Genomic DNA, 16,628 nt, shown 5'->3' with positions numbered 1-16,628 from the left:
TGGTCCTTAGGCCCTTTTAAGTTGGGACACTATTGACCTAGTAAGAAGTAAGTCTTGCAGAACAACTCACTGGAGCTTCCTCTTGTTGAATTTTGTGTTGCCTGGAATGTAGGGGCTAACATTGCTTTAACATTGGTTTCAGCTTTGGCGTCTCTAGAAAGGGCAGGCACCTGTACAGGGAAGGAGACAGGACAGTTATCAGTCCCTGAAAATATCCCTGCACAGACCTGGCCACCCTGTCTTCACCATGGCATAACTGCCCACCCCAGAACAGTATGGGGGCAAATGAAACATCTAAGCAGGCTTAATACAGGCAAGGAAGCAGGATGGATGTTAAACTGATGTAAAGTATTTTACTGAATTAGTTGCAGGAAGTCCTGCATCTGTTGAGACCCTGCAGTCTTTTGTATATATGTTATTTAATAACTGGGCAAACACTGCAGTCAGACTCTACAGCCAAGGTTTGTACAGTCGGAATGTGTCAGGAGACAACAGGTCCCCTAACACCCATTATATACATATAAAGCCAGAGGAACTGTGTGCATACTGACCACATATTTTTAATTTTATCATCAGTATTTAACCCCTTAAGGACACTTTCGCTGCCAAGGCCTTTTTTATGTTTTTTCCACTAATGTTATTTCAATTTTAGGCTTGAAAATGACTTCAAACCCCCCAAACATTATATATTTCCTGAAAACCAAGACCATATAGAATTAAATGTCGGCAGTTGCAAATTTTTATGGTGAATGATATTAGTGCAACTCTTTATCAAACCCAAAAATATAGTGAAGAATGTAAAATATAACATATGAGGTTACCAAGAGTAAATAGATACACAACATGTCCAGGTTAAAAATTGTGTGCGTGTGTGAAACGACGACAAAATCTAGTACCCCAAAAAGTCCATAGAGGTTTTAAGAGCCCCAACAAGTCATCAGTTTAGAGATGCATGTAAATATTGGCTCTAATATTATTGCTCTCACTCTGGCGTGCGCGGCGATACCCAACATGTGTAGTGCGTCTTAGTTTTCGTACTTAGGTGTGCCCGACACATGTTTACGTAAATACACGGATGCTCGCAGAGGACTTTAAAAAAGTTTTGATTATTTTATTTAATAATACTTTTTAAAACTTTTTTTTTTAAACTTTACTGGAATTGCAATCACATAGGGGGGCTTACATATTGGTGGTCACAGGTACTCTCTAAAGGTGATACTGGGGGTCCAAAAGACACCTTTCCACTCTAAATAAGCTATTGAAGTGCAGATCGCTTCAGGAGCTGACAGTTGGCTTTACAATTGTAAAGAAGAGTCCCGTCGGCTTATACAGGCTCCCTGCCAGTGACGTTCTATGTCTATGTACGTCACTGGTCGCTAAGGGGTTAAAGGAGAACAATGGGGTGAGTGAATTACACTCATCCCCATAGCTAGAGCCGACGTGTGACAATGAAACCATGAATGAAGTGAAAACAAGCCGCCGCTCCTTCATTTCCCAATCATCTCCCTGCAGAGAGCAGTGTCAGTCACCTCTCCCCGCAGGGATTCAGCCCCATCCCTCTCCGATACACCAGCACCTTCAGGAGGGACAGACAGGGGAGGGGGCGGGCATAGCTGGCTCTGCCTCTAGATAGGCAGAGCGCGCTGTCAATAAGCCAGTGGGGTGGATCTCGACAGTATTGTTGGGATCAGTCCTGACTGCGGCACTCTCAGCATATAGCGGGCAATAGCTATAGAGAGTTTTGGGTCATGAGCGGATGTTAGTATATGTCCTCCCGTGACCCTAGAGAGAACTATGGGGAAAAAAAGGTTAACATACAGTTCTCTTGTAATAAATCTAGGGCTGCGGAAATTAACGATTAATTTCTCGATTAATCGTTAAAACTTTTTGGTCGATTAAAATTCTTTTGATTGCTAATGAAAACACTCACCTCTGCGCCGGCTTCCGGGAGTCCCGTCCGAGATCCGGTGACGTCACGGACATCGACGTCACCGGACTCCTTCCCCCTTCCCCAAGTGGCTCCGTCAGCTAACGAAGGGAAGGGGGGAGGAGTCCGGTTTCGTCGATGTCTGTGACGGTAACGAAGGAAAGGGGGAGGAGTCCGGTGACGTCGATGTCCGTGACGTAACAGGACTCCTCCCCCTTCCCTTCGTTAGCCGACAAGAAACTTTCTGCACGAGCGCCAGCCAAGGCATTGGCCTATACACATACAGCACAGCAATGAAGTAATAAAATGAACTAGGATCACACTAATCCAGCACGTTATTATTCCGAGTTGCCCCACTCAAGCAGCAGCCATATTGAGTGGGGCATGCGAGATTAACAACGTGCTGGATTAGTGTGATCCTAGTTCATTTTATTACTTCATTGCTGTGCTGTATATGTGTATAGGCCAATGTAGTTGGATCTGTATGTGCGTTAAAATTAAATCGAAATTAGACGATTTAAAAAAATTTGATTAATCGAACACGAAAATTTTAATCAGTACCAGCCCTAAATAAATCATTCATATGCACTTCCCTGTATTTTAAATATAGGTCTACACTTGCAATCAGGCATCTGCCAAGTCTACAGATTGTCACATACACAAAATGGACTTTGCGAATATAAGCCAGGGGTGCTTCTAAATTCATGTTGAGTCCTAACTGTATACTACAGGTGTTCACCACTCTCGCTAATGTAGTATGTATTCTAATGAATACATAATACATTACTCTGTCCTAATACCGCTACTAACCGGAGGACGAAAAACAGTTCAAATTCAAGTTCAAAACACACACTGAATATGGAATCCTGGTTCATGGACAGCACTGGATGCTTTGTAGGATTTTGCTCTCACAATATGATGGGTAGGTTCAGTTTTAAAAGGTTAATGGAAAGGGGAGCTCTACAAAATTAGAAATGTGGCATTAATACCAAGCAAGAAGGCAGTCAGTATTCAGATAAGTGTCATTCAAGGGCAATGCAAAAACAGACAGAGCAGGACTGAAGGACATCTAAGTGGGTATTTATTTTTTAGCAAAAGAGAGCTACTCATCTTTGTGTTCTTAAAGTTGTCCTTAAACTTTGATGAGAAGGCAAGAAATTAAAATGCTAAAATGTTTTGCTGGGAACTAGAAGGAAAAAAAAGATACATGTTCTATATATAAATACACAAATTCCTGGAGCTTTAGGTCCACTGTAGCCTGGCAACCTGCAAATAGTACAGAAACACTGGTCAAAAATAACACAGAAAGAAGTTGTGGCATGAAAGGAATAGACCAACCCAAATCGGAAAAGAAAAGAAAAAAAAAAAACTTTCCATATTTCCAGGACAGACCAGCATAATGTAGCCTGTAACAGGGAGGAAAAATCCGATGCCACTAAACATTGGAATTCTTCCTTTAAACAGTTTAGCTTGAAAAACAAAACCGGACATCTCGGGATAAGAAAAACTTTATATCGTGCAGAAGTCCTAGTTGACACTGCAATAAAAGCATTAAAATTGAGTGAGTAAAACTCACTGCCATAGGGAGTGGTATCTGCGGATAACATTGATAAATTCTAAAAACGTCTAGATGAGTTTCTTCTTCGCAGAATCTACAGGGATATGGGAAGTGTTAAGAGTAAAAACAGATCAACACACACACTTGCATACTATGTTACTATGTTGAACTCTGGTGAAATATTTTTTTCCGTGTTCTTATAGTGAGGGAAGATTAAAAATCTGTAGTAATTCAGTATTACCAGAACAGAAAGTGAGATGCTCCCAGAACTTGACAGATGTTCTAATCGTTATATTAGGCATTTTTCATTTTACCCAGTTGAAGAAATTGTCCTCCACTCAATGTCCCAGTAACAAGAAAAGAGGGACAATCTTTCCGACACAACAGAAACCTCACTCTATCCAGAAGAAAGAGAAAAAACTCTTTCCACTTTAACAAGAAAGTAGGAAACCTTCCTCTCTTGAACATCAAGTGGGGGTCTCATAGCTCCTACTCCTGACAATTATAGTATAAAAACTATTTTACAGGAGTTTATTCTATTTAACCAGGGAAACATTCCCCTGCACATTGTTTGCTCCATATATGTGCACAATACACAACTATTAATCCTCAATGCCACCAGCTCCAGCTCTCTCAGCACTGCTTCCCCGAACTTCCTGTCATACCAGATTGTAAGGGACAGCGCAGTCTTCGGGAGCTTGTTTATTAATGTGCAGTTATCCATCAATCAGTGAGGAGGAAGGAGGAGCAGAGGAGTGGCTTGCTGTGCTTGATGTCCTGCCTGTGTGTTTGTGGAGAATCATCTAATGTCCACTTGGCTCTAGTCTTGGACCAGAGCATACACGCAAGAGTGGATCTATAGGACCCTACAAGGGAGAGGAACAACTCTGAAAGCAGTAAGCAGGGCTATCGTGGAGAGGACCAGTTAAATCAGGGGGAAGCCACAAGTTGCATACAGAAAGACCCAGCATTCACTGTAAGCCCATAGCTCAGTAGTAGAAATTGCTTAAACAAAAGAAAAAAAGAAAAAAAGGCAGTAATATCACTTAACCTAAAGCAGTTTTGAGGATGATACCGTCTTCTGAGTTACATTTTTTTAAGCACTGCAGTACCCACTCTGAAACCCACTGGACTATGTTTTTTATTTTAATCTAATCCCTGATGAACTGCTTTGAATGAGGAGACCTTTGATGGTCCACATTGGTTCTAACTGTAGACCTGGAAACATGGAAAGGTCATTCTGACTGATACTGTGGGAAATGTTCACCCCCACCTTCCCCAGAAACTTTTATTTTAGACCCTGCATAGCTCTAAACATGGAATATTCATTAGAATAACATTTTAGGTAAATTGAACTTCATGACTTTAAAGTATTAAAGCATTAGAGTAGAAATCAGGGCCCAAGACTTAATACAAACACAAACAATTTCAAAGACAATTAAGGAACTTCTTGTTAAACGATTCTTGCTTCATCCTACATAAGAATTTTATGTGAAAGAAGATATGGAACATCTGGTAGATATCTGGCCACTCTTGAAAGTTAGATCAGCATTTCTCAAACCTTTCTTTAGTCATGACACCCTTGTATGCAAAATCTCGAAGCATCCTAGTCCAAAATGTAAAATAAGCACACGGGAAAAAAAACGACATGTGGCCCCTCCAAAAACCATACCAGACCATTATCCCAGATAGAGGTCTGGTATGCATTTTAAGGGGGGAGCCCACACCAAAACACAAAAAGGGAAACTTTCTTTACATTGGAGCACCCCATTCAAAGCAGAATCCCACCTTTCACATCAGAGTCCTCCTTTACCCCAGGAGCCCCCTCCTATTACATTAGAGTCTACCCTCTAACGCTAGGAGTCCCCCTTCACATCAAAGCCCCCTCTTTACATAAGAGGTCCCCCCTTTCGCATCAGAGTTTCCCCTTCACTTCAGGAGCCCCCATCACCTCAAAAACCTGTCTAGACTATAGAAAGCCATAACCCTGTACGAAAACGTCAAGTCACCCCTGAGAAAGGCAGAAGGCACCCTGGATGAAAAAGGATTAGATGATCTGGATCCTAAATTAACACAAAAGCATTTACACTGGAAATCATTTTAGTTTCAGATCTTAATAAAGTAAAAGTGACTTTTACTTACATATGAGGAGACACTTCATAGAAACTAACTCCACGATATCTTTCCATATGCTGCTTGCTGTAAATCTCCAACTCTTTGTAAGGATTGACCGATACCAAAACTGACCCAATGTATGTCTGTAGAGAAAAAATGACCATGTCAGCCAAATATGAATTAACTTAGCAGTTTTCATTTAGATCAGATAGGAGTATAAACAGAATATCCATAAATTACACATATATACAGCGCATAACCGCAGATCACGGGGTCCCATAGCAAAATTGAGATAGGGTTCCCCAGCAACCTCCCTACTTTCCATGATATTAAAGTGTTTCTAAACCCTCTGTTTTTTTGCATATATATACTACTAGTCCACATTTTAAAAGCAGTTTAAACTTACCGCTGTCTTCGCCGCGCACTCCCATCCGAAAATCCGAAACTGCTCGGGCGGCTGCAAAGCATTTTGGGGCGGGAGCATGCGCAGTTCAGATTTTCGGCCGGGAGATGAGGAGAGACGCAAGGTAAGTCTATGAACGCGTGCATCCGCATGCAGACACCGTGGGACAGGAACTGCCAGCAAGGACAGGGGTCAGCGCTGGATCAGAGACCCGCAACAGCGCTGGAGAGAAGGCTGAAAAGGACAGGAAAGAAGAGGAAAATGGGATTAAGAGACACCATTTAAGGTAAGTATTTTACTTATCATTGGGGGAGGGAAGAAAAAAATTGACTTTAATGTCCCTTTAAAGTCAGGTAGCAGGAGAGCTGCCTGCATAGTTTTACCCTGTACATCTGATATTGGCTCTCCTTTATTAAAAATGTCAGTATCAACAGAAACTTCTTCAATCTTTAATGGGGCCCCCTTCCACCTCCAGGCCCCATAGCAGCCGCATGGGCTGCTATGGCTGTTACGCCACAGCATAAACACACACACAGTATCTAAACAGCAGTTGCCTGCAATTAGTGAACACTCCGGGTCTACAAACTAAAAACTAACTAATTTTACAATCCAAAATGTCTTGGACAGGATAAGGCTGCTTTATTACACTACAAACAATATTAAACAATGGACCCGTTGCTCTGGGTGACTCCTTCAGCTTTACCTTCAACATTTCCTACATCAGCCCCAAAAGTTATCAATAGACTGGGATTCAGACGCTTATGTGTTAAAATTGTGAGCTAAAAATATGACTTTCTTGTGAGAATGTCATTACCTCATTTTCCTTTGGATGTGAAAACACTTTTGTTGACTGATAACATCTTTATGTGTAATATTCTCTTCACACCCCATGACTTAAGTCAGCTTGTGAATGCGCTTTAGTTTAATTCTTGTACTGTATTATCTATCCATTGGTTAATTATTAAGCAACTACTACTGTACAGCTTATCGGACTTCCTTTCTGCTTTACCTCTCACAACATTCTGCTATTCTTTCCACGGAATATAAATAATATTTAAGTCATCTTGCTTTTGCACTCAGCAAACAGAACACTAATCAAATAAACAGAAGTCAAGAATTACCAGTTGTGCGACTCCATTCATTTGTTCAATGTAGAGCAGTATTTGTAAACAGAATTTATTTTGCGGACAAAGCACAATAGCATTTTACAGTGCCCACATGTGGCAATAGAACTCCACTGACTCTTTGTAGAGGCCTTTTGTCTGCCACTACTGGGAGATAAGATATATACTATATATAGTGTGTGTGTGTGTATCTATACACACACACATATATACACACACTTTTTTGAACACAAGCTCTCGTGGGCAAGGCCCTCCCAACCATCTTGTATTGGGGATAACTGTAAAGTCTTTCTTATATTGTAAAAGCACTGCGCAAGCTGTTGGCGCTAAAGAGGTACATAATAATCAATGGAGCAGACACTAGGGAATTCATTTATAAAAGTTCCACCCAGATATTCATTACCACGGCACTGGCCCCCCTAGATGGCACTGAGGAGTATAGTAAATTCCTATCTAGGGGAGCTAGTGCCATCTAGTTGTGCTATATGCTGGGTGGAACCTTTATAAATTAACCCCTAGTCATAACTGAATGACCCTAAAGACTATTAACTTCTTGGTCTGAATACTTTATTTATAACAGGTTGTCCAAAAGACAGAAAACATGGCTGCTTTGTCTGAATTTGCTATAATTTTTTGATCCTGCAGTACAAATATCAAGCATGACCAGGCTGCACCCAGGCAACAAGCCTCATCTGAGTAAGGTCCTTGTATAGTGAACTCCTAGGGATTTTCCTGCAGGAGTTTCCTAATATATACTGAAAGTAGAAAACCCCTTTAAAAGCCATGCTCCATTGTGATAAAATCAGCGTTGCAATTTAATCGTTATTGTAGATCTCGTTCTATCTGCTTGATAGTAACTGACATTTCAATAAAATTAAAATATCTTTTTATTGCACAAGCTTATTTATCACGGCACCTTCCAACACAACAGCTGTAAACAGATAATAACTGCAACTGCATTTTTAACATCCTATTTCCACATGCAACCTAATCAGATATGCTGCTTTGTAAGATAATGGTATCGTTGTTAATGAACACTGGTCACTTGTGTTAGGAATTCTTACCATTTTATTTTAAAATACTGTTATTTTTAGACAACACCACCAAGGTAAGTCTACAAGACTATGTAGACATCTCTTACAACTTATTTGTGATGTGGAGTTGAATTTCCTAAGCTGACAAGGCTTTCTGAGAACACTATGCAAAAAACCTATACAAGCTTGTCTCTTTGATAAATCTACCGGTACTTTTTGTCTGTTGTGGAATGCAGAGACATCTGTTTACATTTCAGGGATCTGGTATTAAAGCTACAAGAGCTACTTCAAGTCCAAATTCTTAATGTGTATGCCAAGGCAAAATAAAAATAAAAATATATGCAGTATCTCTGCAACACATGTACATCTCCCATGTTTTATCCCTTTAAAGACCCTGCAAGTACAGAGCAGAACCTGTTGATTTGTCTGAAATGTGATCAGCTCTTAAAGTGACGTTAAAGTCAAATTTTTTTTCCCTCCCTCCAATGTTAAGTAAACCACTTACCTTAAATGATGTTTATGTCTTCTCTCCAGCGGTGTTGCGGGTCTCTGATCCAGCGCTGACTACTCCCGCCTTGCTGGCACTTCCTATCCCACAGTGTCTGCATGCGGGTGCACGCGTCCATAGACTTACCTTGCGTCTCTCCTCGTCTCCCGGCCGAAAATCTGAACTGCGCAAGCACCCGCCCCAAGATGCTTTGCGGCCGCTCGAGCAGTTTCGGATTTTCGGACAGGAGCGCGCGGCAAAGACAGCGGTAAGTTTAAACAGCTTTTAAAGCGGGTTTTTTTTCCTCTTTAAACTTTTTGCATATATCTATCTACTGCTTTAAGCCCTGTTGTGGGCGGACATCACACATGATTTTTGTGGACTTAATGGTGTCAGCCCCGCCTGCCCGCTGTCTTTTGCTAAACTACTCAAATCCTCCCTCTCAGATTTCTAAAACATAAAGACGATTTAATTCTGTAGTCCCAACAACTAGAGGGGCTAAGCAGACTCTGAGATAACACAGGAAAAAAGGACAGCAATGAATTTCAGACATGATAGTTATAGATATAACAACATGTTTTCAATAGCTTATTTACCAAACCAAAGGGCAGCAAAGTAAGAGAAGTTCATAGTTGAGGTCTACATTCACTTTATGTACTTTTGTGGACCTTGAAAATTGTGTTTAGAAAGCATATTGGAGCTGGATATCTCTATAAATAGAGATTTAGCTCGGTTTCCCCAGTTTCTTTTTTATTCATTATTTTTATGAGTAATATGCCCCTCATCCTGTCATTTTTATAATAAGCCTAAAGCTAATATACTCAGGAGAAGTAGTTTTCTACCTGTGTTCACAACTAAAGCCAGGTATACAGGCTTACATTTTCTTCAATAAACCTGCCCACTGAACAAAGAAAATATAATAGCATGGATGGACGAATCTCCCCCTGTGAGCTTTGTATTGCGACAGTGGCCACTGTCAGAATACCCAAATAGCGCTTGCAGCTAAGTATAGAATGAGGCTGCAAGTACCGTTAGGCCAAGGATTTTCCAACATGTTCCTTCGGCAGAAGTCAATGGAATAGGGCAGGGGTCGGCAACCCCCGCCACGCGTGCCCAGCCTGGCACGCAAGCCCTTGTCTGATGGCACGCGAACTTACTCTTTACTGTTTGGAATTGACAGCTCTCTCGAGCCAGGTGTCAATTACAAGCTTGGCCCACCCACCTCCCTGACGTAGCTGCAGCCCATAGGTTCGTTGTGGATCTAGCTCTGTCCCTGTTCCTGCCTTGCGTCTCCCTGATTTCCCAGCCCGCCGGGAGGGACCCGGATCTGCACCTGCCCGATGTCCAGATTCTGTTCCCCTGCTCAACACGTCGATATTCCCAGTCAGTTCAATTTGTTGTCCTCAATGATCAGCTTAATCTGCCCAGAAAACCTTCTGGTAAAACATGTCTCCGTTCTGCAGGGGTTCTGTGGGGGAGATTCCGGAGTTGCCTCGTCTGTAAGTAAATCCCACACTATAGAAATCCTGATTGTTGCTGATCCAATATAAAAGCAATTGCAGCCAGCTGCCTCTTTGTGTCTGTGGGGGATGTCCATGGAGTATATCAGTCTCACACAATGCTCCAGGTATTGCTACAATATCTTCTAGTGATTTTACAGAATGATTATGCAATTAAAGATCTGTGCCTCTCCAGCATAATGTGATGATGGCCAGCAAGTGGATAAATCGCTAAGTAGCCAATGACTAAAGTCGCACATGTGGCTCTAGACTAGGAGTAATCAGTCTGTGGCTGGTTTTGCCTTGCCTAGGGCAGCCCCAAACCAGAATATGCTACTAGGTCCAGGGTGTTGTGAGGATTGGTGCTGGTCTACGGTTTGTAGTGCAAAGCCTGTATTGGTCGTGGTCTGGGGTCTGCCAAGCATTGGTGCTGGTCTGAGATCTGCTGTGCCTTGGTGCTGGTCTGAGATCTGCTGTGCCTTGGTGCTGGTCTGAGATCTTTTATGCATTGGTTCTGGTCTGAGGTCTGCTGTGCATTGGTTCTGGTCTGAGGTCTGCCGTGCAAAGTGTGCTTTGGTGCTGGTCTGAGGTCAAATGAAAGTAACACCCTACATGTCAGACATAGCACAACTGAGCCATACAATGCAGACACGGGAATCACATTAAAATTGTAAGCACAGTTTACTTTTCAGCACATGTAAATATGAACATATTTTGTGTGTACACCAGTTATTGTTTTTTCCACTTATAGTTTTGCTGCTAATGGCAAAATAAACACATTTAAATAATTAGTGAGTTGAACTTATTATTAGCACTACAACTACGAGTGTAAAAATTGAAGTTTAACTAACACTACGGTGCGCTATTGTTCATCGGCACCCGGTTGTCTGATGGTTGCAAAAATGGCACTCGGCGTGTAAAAGGTTGCTGACCCCTGGAATAGGGTATTCCTGCAGAATCAGCCGAATGTGCTCCGTGTGTACCCTACTTAACATACAGTGAAAACTGGATCAGACAAAAACTGGATAAGTTGCTCATAGGAACCAATCAGCTTCTCTCTTTTTCAAAGCTAATCTGAAGAGTGAAGCTGATTGGTTACTATAGGCAACTGCTTCACATTCTGCCTGCTCCAGCTTTGATAAAATTCCCCCCAGTGTATTTAATTAGGTTAAGCTACAAATCTGTCAGAATTTAGTGGAGCAAAGTGCAGTTGCAGTTGGAACATTTACAATTCAACCTTACTAAATCATTTCAGATAGGTTTGCACATTTAGAAGGATGTTGAGGTTGCTGTTTTGCAAACTGCAGCACTGGCTTTGGCTGAGGTTCAATCAGAATTGAGAGGCGTGATCTCCTTAATGCTTTGCTTCCTCCTCCCTCTGGCTTCTCTCTGACTAATGAAGGGAACACGTGCCTGTAGGCATACCTGGACTTCTTTGGAAAAGACAAAATTATGCTCATTAACACAGCATAACCAAATGACTCCTAAGGCATAATGTAAGTGTTTATTACGTGGTGTGTTGTAGGATAAGAGTGGGGAATTTTGCACATGCACTCTATTTGTGACATGGCTGCATTTTGATTTTGTGTACTGGGTTCTTATGCAAGAGTTTAATTAAATTTCATTTTGCAACTGCCTGCCGTGATTTTCAGCTGAATCTGCATCCTACTCACTCTCTGCTCCTCCCAAGCGACTCGTTGGCTGACGACACGTCTGTCCTAATGGAAAACATGAAGTGTACAGATGTCCTCCCAAAGAAAAGACCTAGAGCTCTTACCAACTACTGTATTTATAGATATTGGAGAGGCTACCACAGAAAACCATGGCAACAAACAGGGCAAGGAAACCTTCAATGTGAAGTTTTACATACAATAAATAAGTGCAGCAATAAGGGGCTGGGGGCTAACAAAGGGTTAAATAGTTCACCATATCTCTTGGGAACTGCGGCAGTGTGTTGTGCACCAGCCACAACCACCATGACCAATTCTTATTCTATATGTTGGTCTTTACTTTAAAAAAAAAATATTTTAAAGAATGTTTCAGCAGCAGTGACATTGAATGTCTGTTGGCAGAGATGGCAAAATGTCACTAGAATACCCAAGAGACACAAGAAGCCAGTGGGTTACCAAGTCTACCACCATACAACAATAAGAAATATCAGTTCTGAGTGGAGCGATATTACAAACAATGGACATGTACAGAAGATGCATTGTCAACCACTGGCTAGCCAGCAATATGGCAGGTCAGGTTTTTTTTTTCTAACTGGTAAATCATAACTGTCCTGAGTTTAAATGTATTTCCACTTTCGCAGGCAAACTGGGATAACACCTATTTTATAATTGGTACATGTTCCCAGTTCACAAAGCATAAGCTAAAAATAAATTTAAAAATGCTTCTTGCAGTTTAAATTGCTTTTACTTGGGTCAGGGTTTCTTAGCTTCTTAAGGGTTCAAATTTCTACTTGCTTCTCCTTCTTTTGTAATTTTAGGCAGGGCTGTGAAGGGTTAAAGGATTACAATCCTGGCTTTGCCAGATAATTCATTTCCACAAAAATATTCCCATAAGATTACTTGCGTGTTTCATATATCTTAAGCATGTTATTTACTTTTAAAGGCCTCTCTTGCCTAGACATCGTAAACCTCTGAGACTACTGCTAGGTGCCGCCATCTTGCATGTGATGTCAGCAGCTCCAGCTGCCACTCAAGTTACACTCTATAGCAAGAGTAGGCAAAGTCTGGCCCTCCAGCTGAAGTAACTACAATGTTCACCATGCATCTGCCTCTAGAAGTCATGCCAGTGGCGGTCAAAGTCTTGCAATAGCTAATGGGATTTGTTGTTGCACCACAGCTGGAGACCCGGAGTTTGCCTGCACTAAAATATTACCCATTTGTTCCTCCCCCGGCAGTTGCATAAAAAGTTATGTAGGGAGGTTGGAGACAGAGGAGCTGTGCTAGGGAATGACTCTCCTGAAGTAGTCATATTTTGTAGCAAGTTCAAAAGGCACATTCCAAGTAAATAAATTACTTATGGAATGGAAAAACCCTAGAAGTAATAATTAATACTTAAAAATACTTGCAACTGTGCTTTTACCTGCAATTTTTTGAGTTGGTGACAGGGTCACTTTAACTACCTCTCTAGATCTGAGCGGGCGTCTTTAGACGTCCGCTCAGACACGCCCCCCTCGCGCGCCGCTGGGCGTGCGCGAGCGGGAAATGCCCGATATTTTAAAACAGGCAGCGATGGCTGTTAACATACAAGCGTCCCCCCTCCGCCGTTGTCTCGCTGGTCCCGGGCTCCACTGTGCCTGGTGCGAGCCCGAGATCAGCATGTTGCCTGTGTCACAGGGGATCAGAGGGAGATCGTTACATGAGCTCCCTCCGGTCCCCTCTCCGCTTAAAGTCCCCACCTATACATACACGCATGCAAACATGCGTCGGGGGCGCATACGTGAAAAATTGCGCACATTACGCCGCACGTGTTACATATCGCCACGAACGTCGCAGTGAGAGCCATAATTCTAGGGCTATCAATCACTGATGACACTAAAGTGATGAGCAGTAAAAGCGTTTAAAGCGTCGCCTATGGCCAATTTGGGGTATGGAAGTTTTCTGCGATTTCGCGCAATTTTAAAGCTTGACATTTTTGGTGTCTATTTACCCGACGTGACCCCGACTTTTATATTTTACAAAAAAATATTGCGCACATTACGCCGCACGTGTTACATATCGCCACGAACGTCGCAGTGAGAGCCATAATTCTAGGGCTATCAATCACTGATGACACTAAAGTGATGAGCAGTAAAAGCGTTTAAAGCGTCGCCTATGGCCAATTTGGGGTATGGAAGTTTTCTGCGATTTCGCGCAATTTTAAAGCTTGACATTTTTGGTGTCTATTTACCCGACGTGACCCCGACTTTTATATTTTACAAAAAAACTGGATAATAATAAATGTTTCCTAACAATGTAAAAAAAACTGTTATTTTTCAAAATGTTCAGTAATTTTTCCTAATTATAGTAAAAGATTAAAACCGCAGTGGTGAATAAATACCACCAAAAGAAAGCTCTATCTGTCCCCAAAAAATGGTATAAAATTAATTTCAGTACAGCGTTGAATGACAAAAAATAAATGTCAAAGTACTGCAGCGCTGAATATTGAAAAATGGCATGGCCAGGAAGGGAGGTTTAACACCGCGGTCCTCAAGTGGTTAAAGTGATTTTTTTATTTTAGTTTTAGTTAAGTGTCACTTGCTGTTTGTGTCCCCACTGGGAAGATTTCACCTCACATCTTGTGTGGATACTAGGACAGAAATTAACCAAATTCAACAGGGACACAGGCAGAAATAAAATAAATGATTTTTCCTTAGACGCGTGGGGAAGGGTTAAATCTTCTGGCTGTGTAAAAGGTTCTCCTAACCAACCAGCCTCAAGCCCGGGACTCCTCCTGTATGGGCACACACATGCAAGTGTCAGCACCCGTGCCTTGCTATGCACACATGCATGGGTACTAATGCTAGAATGAAGCATGTCCTCAGAATAGGCACTAGAACCACAGGCTATTTAAGACTCTTCTTACATGAAAACTCCATGAAATATCTTTAAAAAGGACAGCGAGAGCCAAGTGTTACCATCATGCTGCCCTTTCCGAGACACAGCTCTTCTTAAACTGTGACAGGAGTGCAGAGGTACCGTTAGCTTAAAGGAGAACTATGGGGTTAGCGCTTTTCCCCATAGTTCTCCGAAGGTTAACGGGAGGACACAAACTAGCGTCCTCCCGTTACCCAAAGCTCAGCTGCCGCTCGCGGTATACTGAGACGCCGCAGCTGAAACGGGTCCCGACAATTATGTCGGGATCCGCCCAGCTGCGTGAGTGACAGCTGGCTCTGCCTATCTAGAGGCAGAGCCAGCAGTACCCGCCCCTCCCCCGTCAGTTCCGCCAGTCAGCGCTGGAGGAACGGACAGGGGAGAATCCAGTCTCTCTGCAGTGACAGGATCAAGAAGCAGTCAGAAGGTCAGCAGTTTGAAATGCAGAGTGCTGCAATTCACTCTCCCAATCAAACGCTGAGGAGAAAAGAGCATCGGTGTCCTGCTGCTCCTTCATTCTCCAGTCACAGGCTGGGGTGAGTCCTAAACTAGCTTGGTATGGTCTTCTGCAATGTAGTCTGCAGAGAATTGTAAAGAATTGCAGGACCTGCCTGGATCAAAAGACTGGTTAAACTGAATTCTTTTTTGGCAAGTATAACATTTTGTCTGGAGTGCAGCCACAGTAAACTTGTATGTTAATTTGTTTACATCTAATGGCTCTTCTAGCACTAATTTATTACATTCATGCGGTAACTTTAATTAAAAAGATGACAAGTAATTACTGTGTGTAAGGATAGTTACACCCGTTATAGCTCTAAGATAGACACGCATGTTCCTAGTGACTGTTTTCTCCATGACATCACTACACCGTTAAGTTAAGTCAAAATTAGTAATATTTATATATTTTTTAAATTCATAGCTGAGCCACACCTATAACAACACGTGTCAATAACTTACATAAATAAGATTTTCTTTAAACCGCTTCCGCAGGTTTTCTATGAATGCAGCTTCACTGGTGTAGTTCTCCAACAGGACAAAGTCCTGGACACCAACCCGATCTCGGGCTGTTAAGGCACTCTCCATGGTTATGCGGATCCCGTCGATTGCTGGAGCCTAAAATAATAAAAGAAGAAAATACGTTACTGTACAAAAATATTTTCTACAAAATACTGATGCGATATATATGTTGCATAAAAGAACATCCTCACATCACTAGAAGAGAAGCTAATGCACAGTCCGGTACTACAAATGCCGGGGTTTGGTGTGTACCCAGTTCACCTAAGTTTGCCAAAGCCCACTCAAAACTCTGACCACCACTCCCCCTCCCAACCCAATCAGTTGCAGGGAGGAACTTTCCCGGGCCCACAGCTACATGTCACAAAGGGGTGGGAAATGCCCCTGCCACAACCGTCAAAACACTGATTGGGTCAGGAGGAGGGGGTGCAGTCAGCGGTTTGAGCAGGTTTAGGCAAACTGGGTTTGTACCAAGCCCAGCTTCATCTTTAATTCAGTAACAAAGAGTATGAAAAATGCCATGTCAGTGCCCCCTTTTCTATTACCTCTTGATGAATGATAACACAGTGTACACAGGGCAGAACAGGAGGAACATTGGGGTCCATACAGTGAGCTTTATGCCAGAACTATTGTTTCCTGACAGTAAAAGTTTAAAACTAGGCATCTTAATAAACCCCTCGTCCATGGAATTCAAAACACCCTTTTCAGTGTTGGGAGTTTTTTTCTTGGATTGTGGTAGGAAACCAGAGCAACTAGAAGAAATGCATGCATCTGGTAGGTTAATCAGCTTCTGCCTAAACTGTCCCTAGAGCAGGATTGTCACACTCAAAAGAAAGGAGAGGGCCAAAACGAGTAGACTATCCTTTCGCATTTCCTTAACTATATAA

General features: G+C 42.2%; 1 protein-coding gene across 3 annotated transcripts in view; it reads right to left on the bottom strand.

Annotated features, from left to right (window-relative positions):
• The window catches only part of MYO1C (myosin IC), a 139,693-nt gene that overhangs the window by 47,061 nt on the left and 76,004 nt on the right, over window positions 1-16,628 (bottom strand). For all 3 annotated transcript variants that reach the window (XM_018573875.1, XM_018573860.1, XM_018573867.1), the window contains exons 2-3: window positions 15,685-15,840; window positions 5,628-5,743 (exon numbers count right to left, since the gene is read on the bottom strand). In XM_018573875.1, coding sequence (XP_018429377.1) covers window positions 5,628-5,743; window positions 15,685-15,810 — 242 coding nt within the window. In that variant the 5' untranslated portion in view covers window positions 15,811-15,840. The remainder of the gene's footprint in view (window positions 1-5,627; window positions 5,744-15,684; window positions 15,841-16,628) is intronic.

This window comes from Nanorana parkeri, unplaced genomic scaffold (genome assembly GCF_000935625.1).
Source record: "Nanorana parkeri isolate BGI_ZX_2015 unplaced genomic scaffold, ASM93562v1 scaffold48, whole genome shotgun sequence".
In the NCBI taxonomy this organism is placed as follows: domain Eukaryota; kingdom Metazoa; phylum Chordata; class Amphibia; order Anura; family Dicroglossidae; genus Nanorana; species Nanorana parkeri.
The sequence above is the reverse complement of the archived record's forward strand: the minus strand, read 5'-3'. Positions and strand labels throughout refer to the sequence as shown.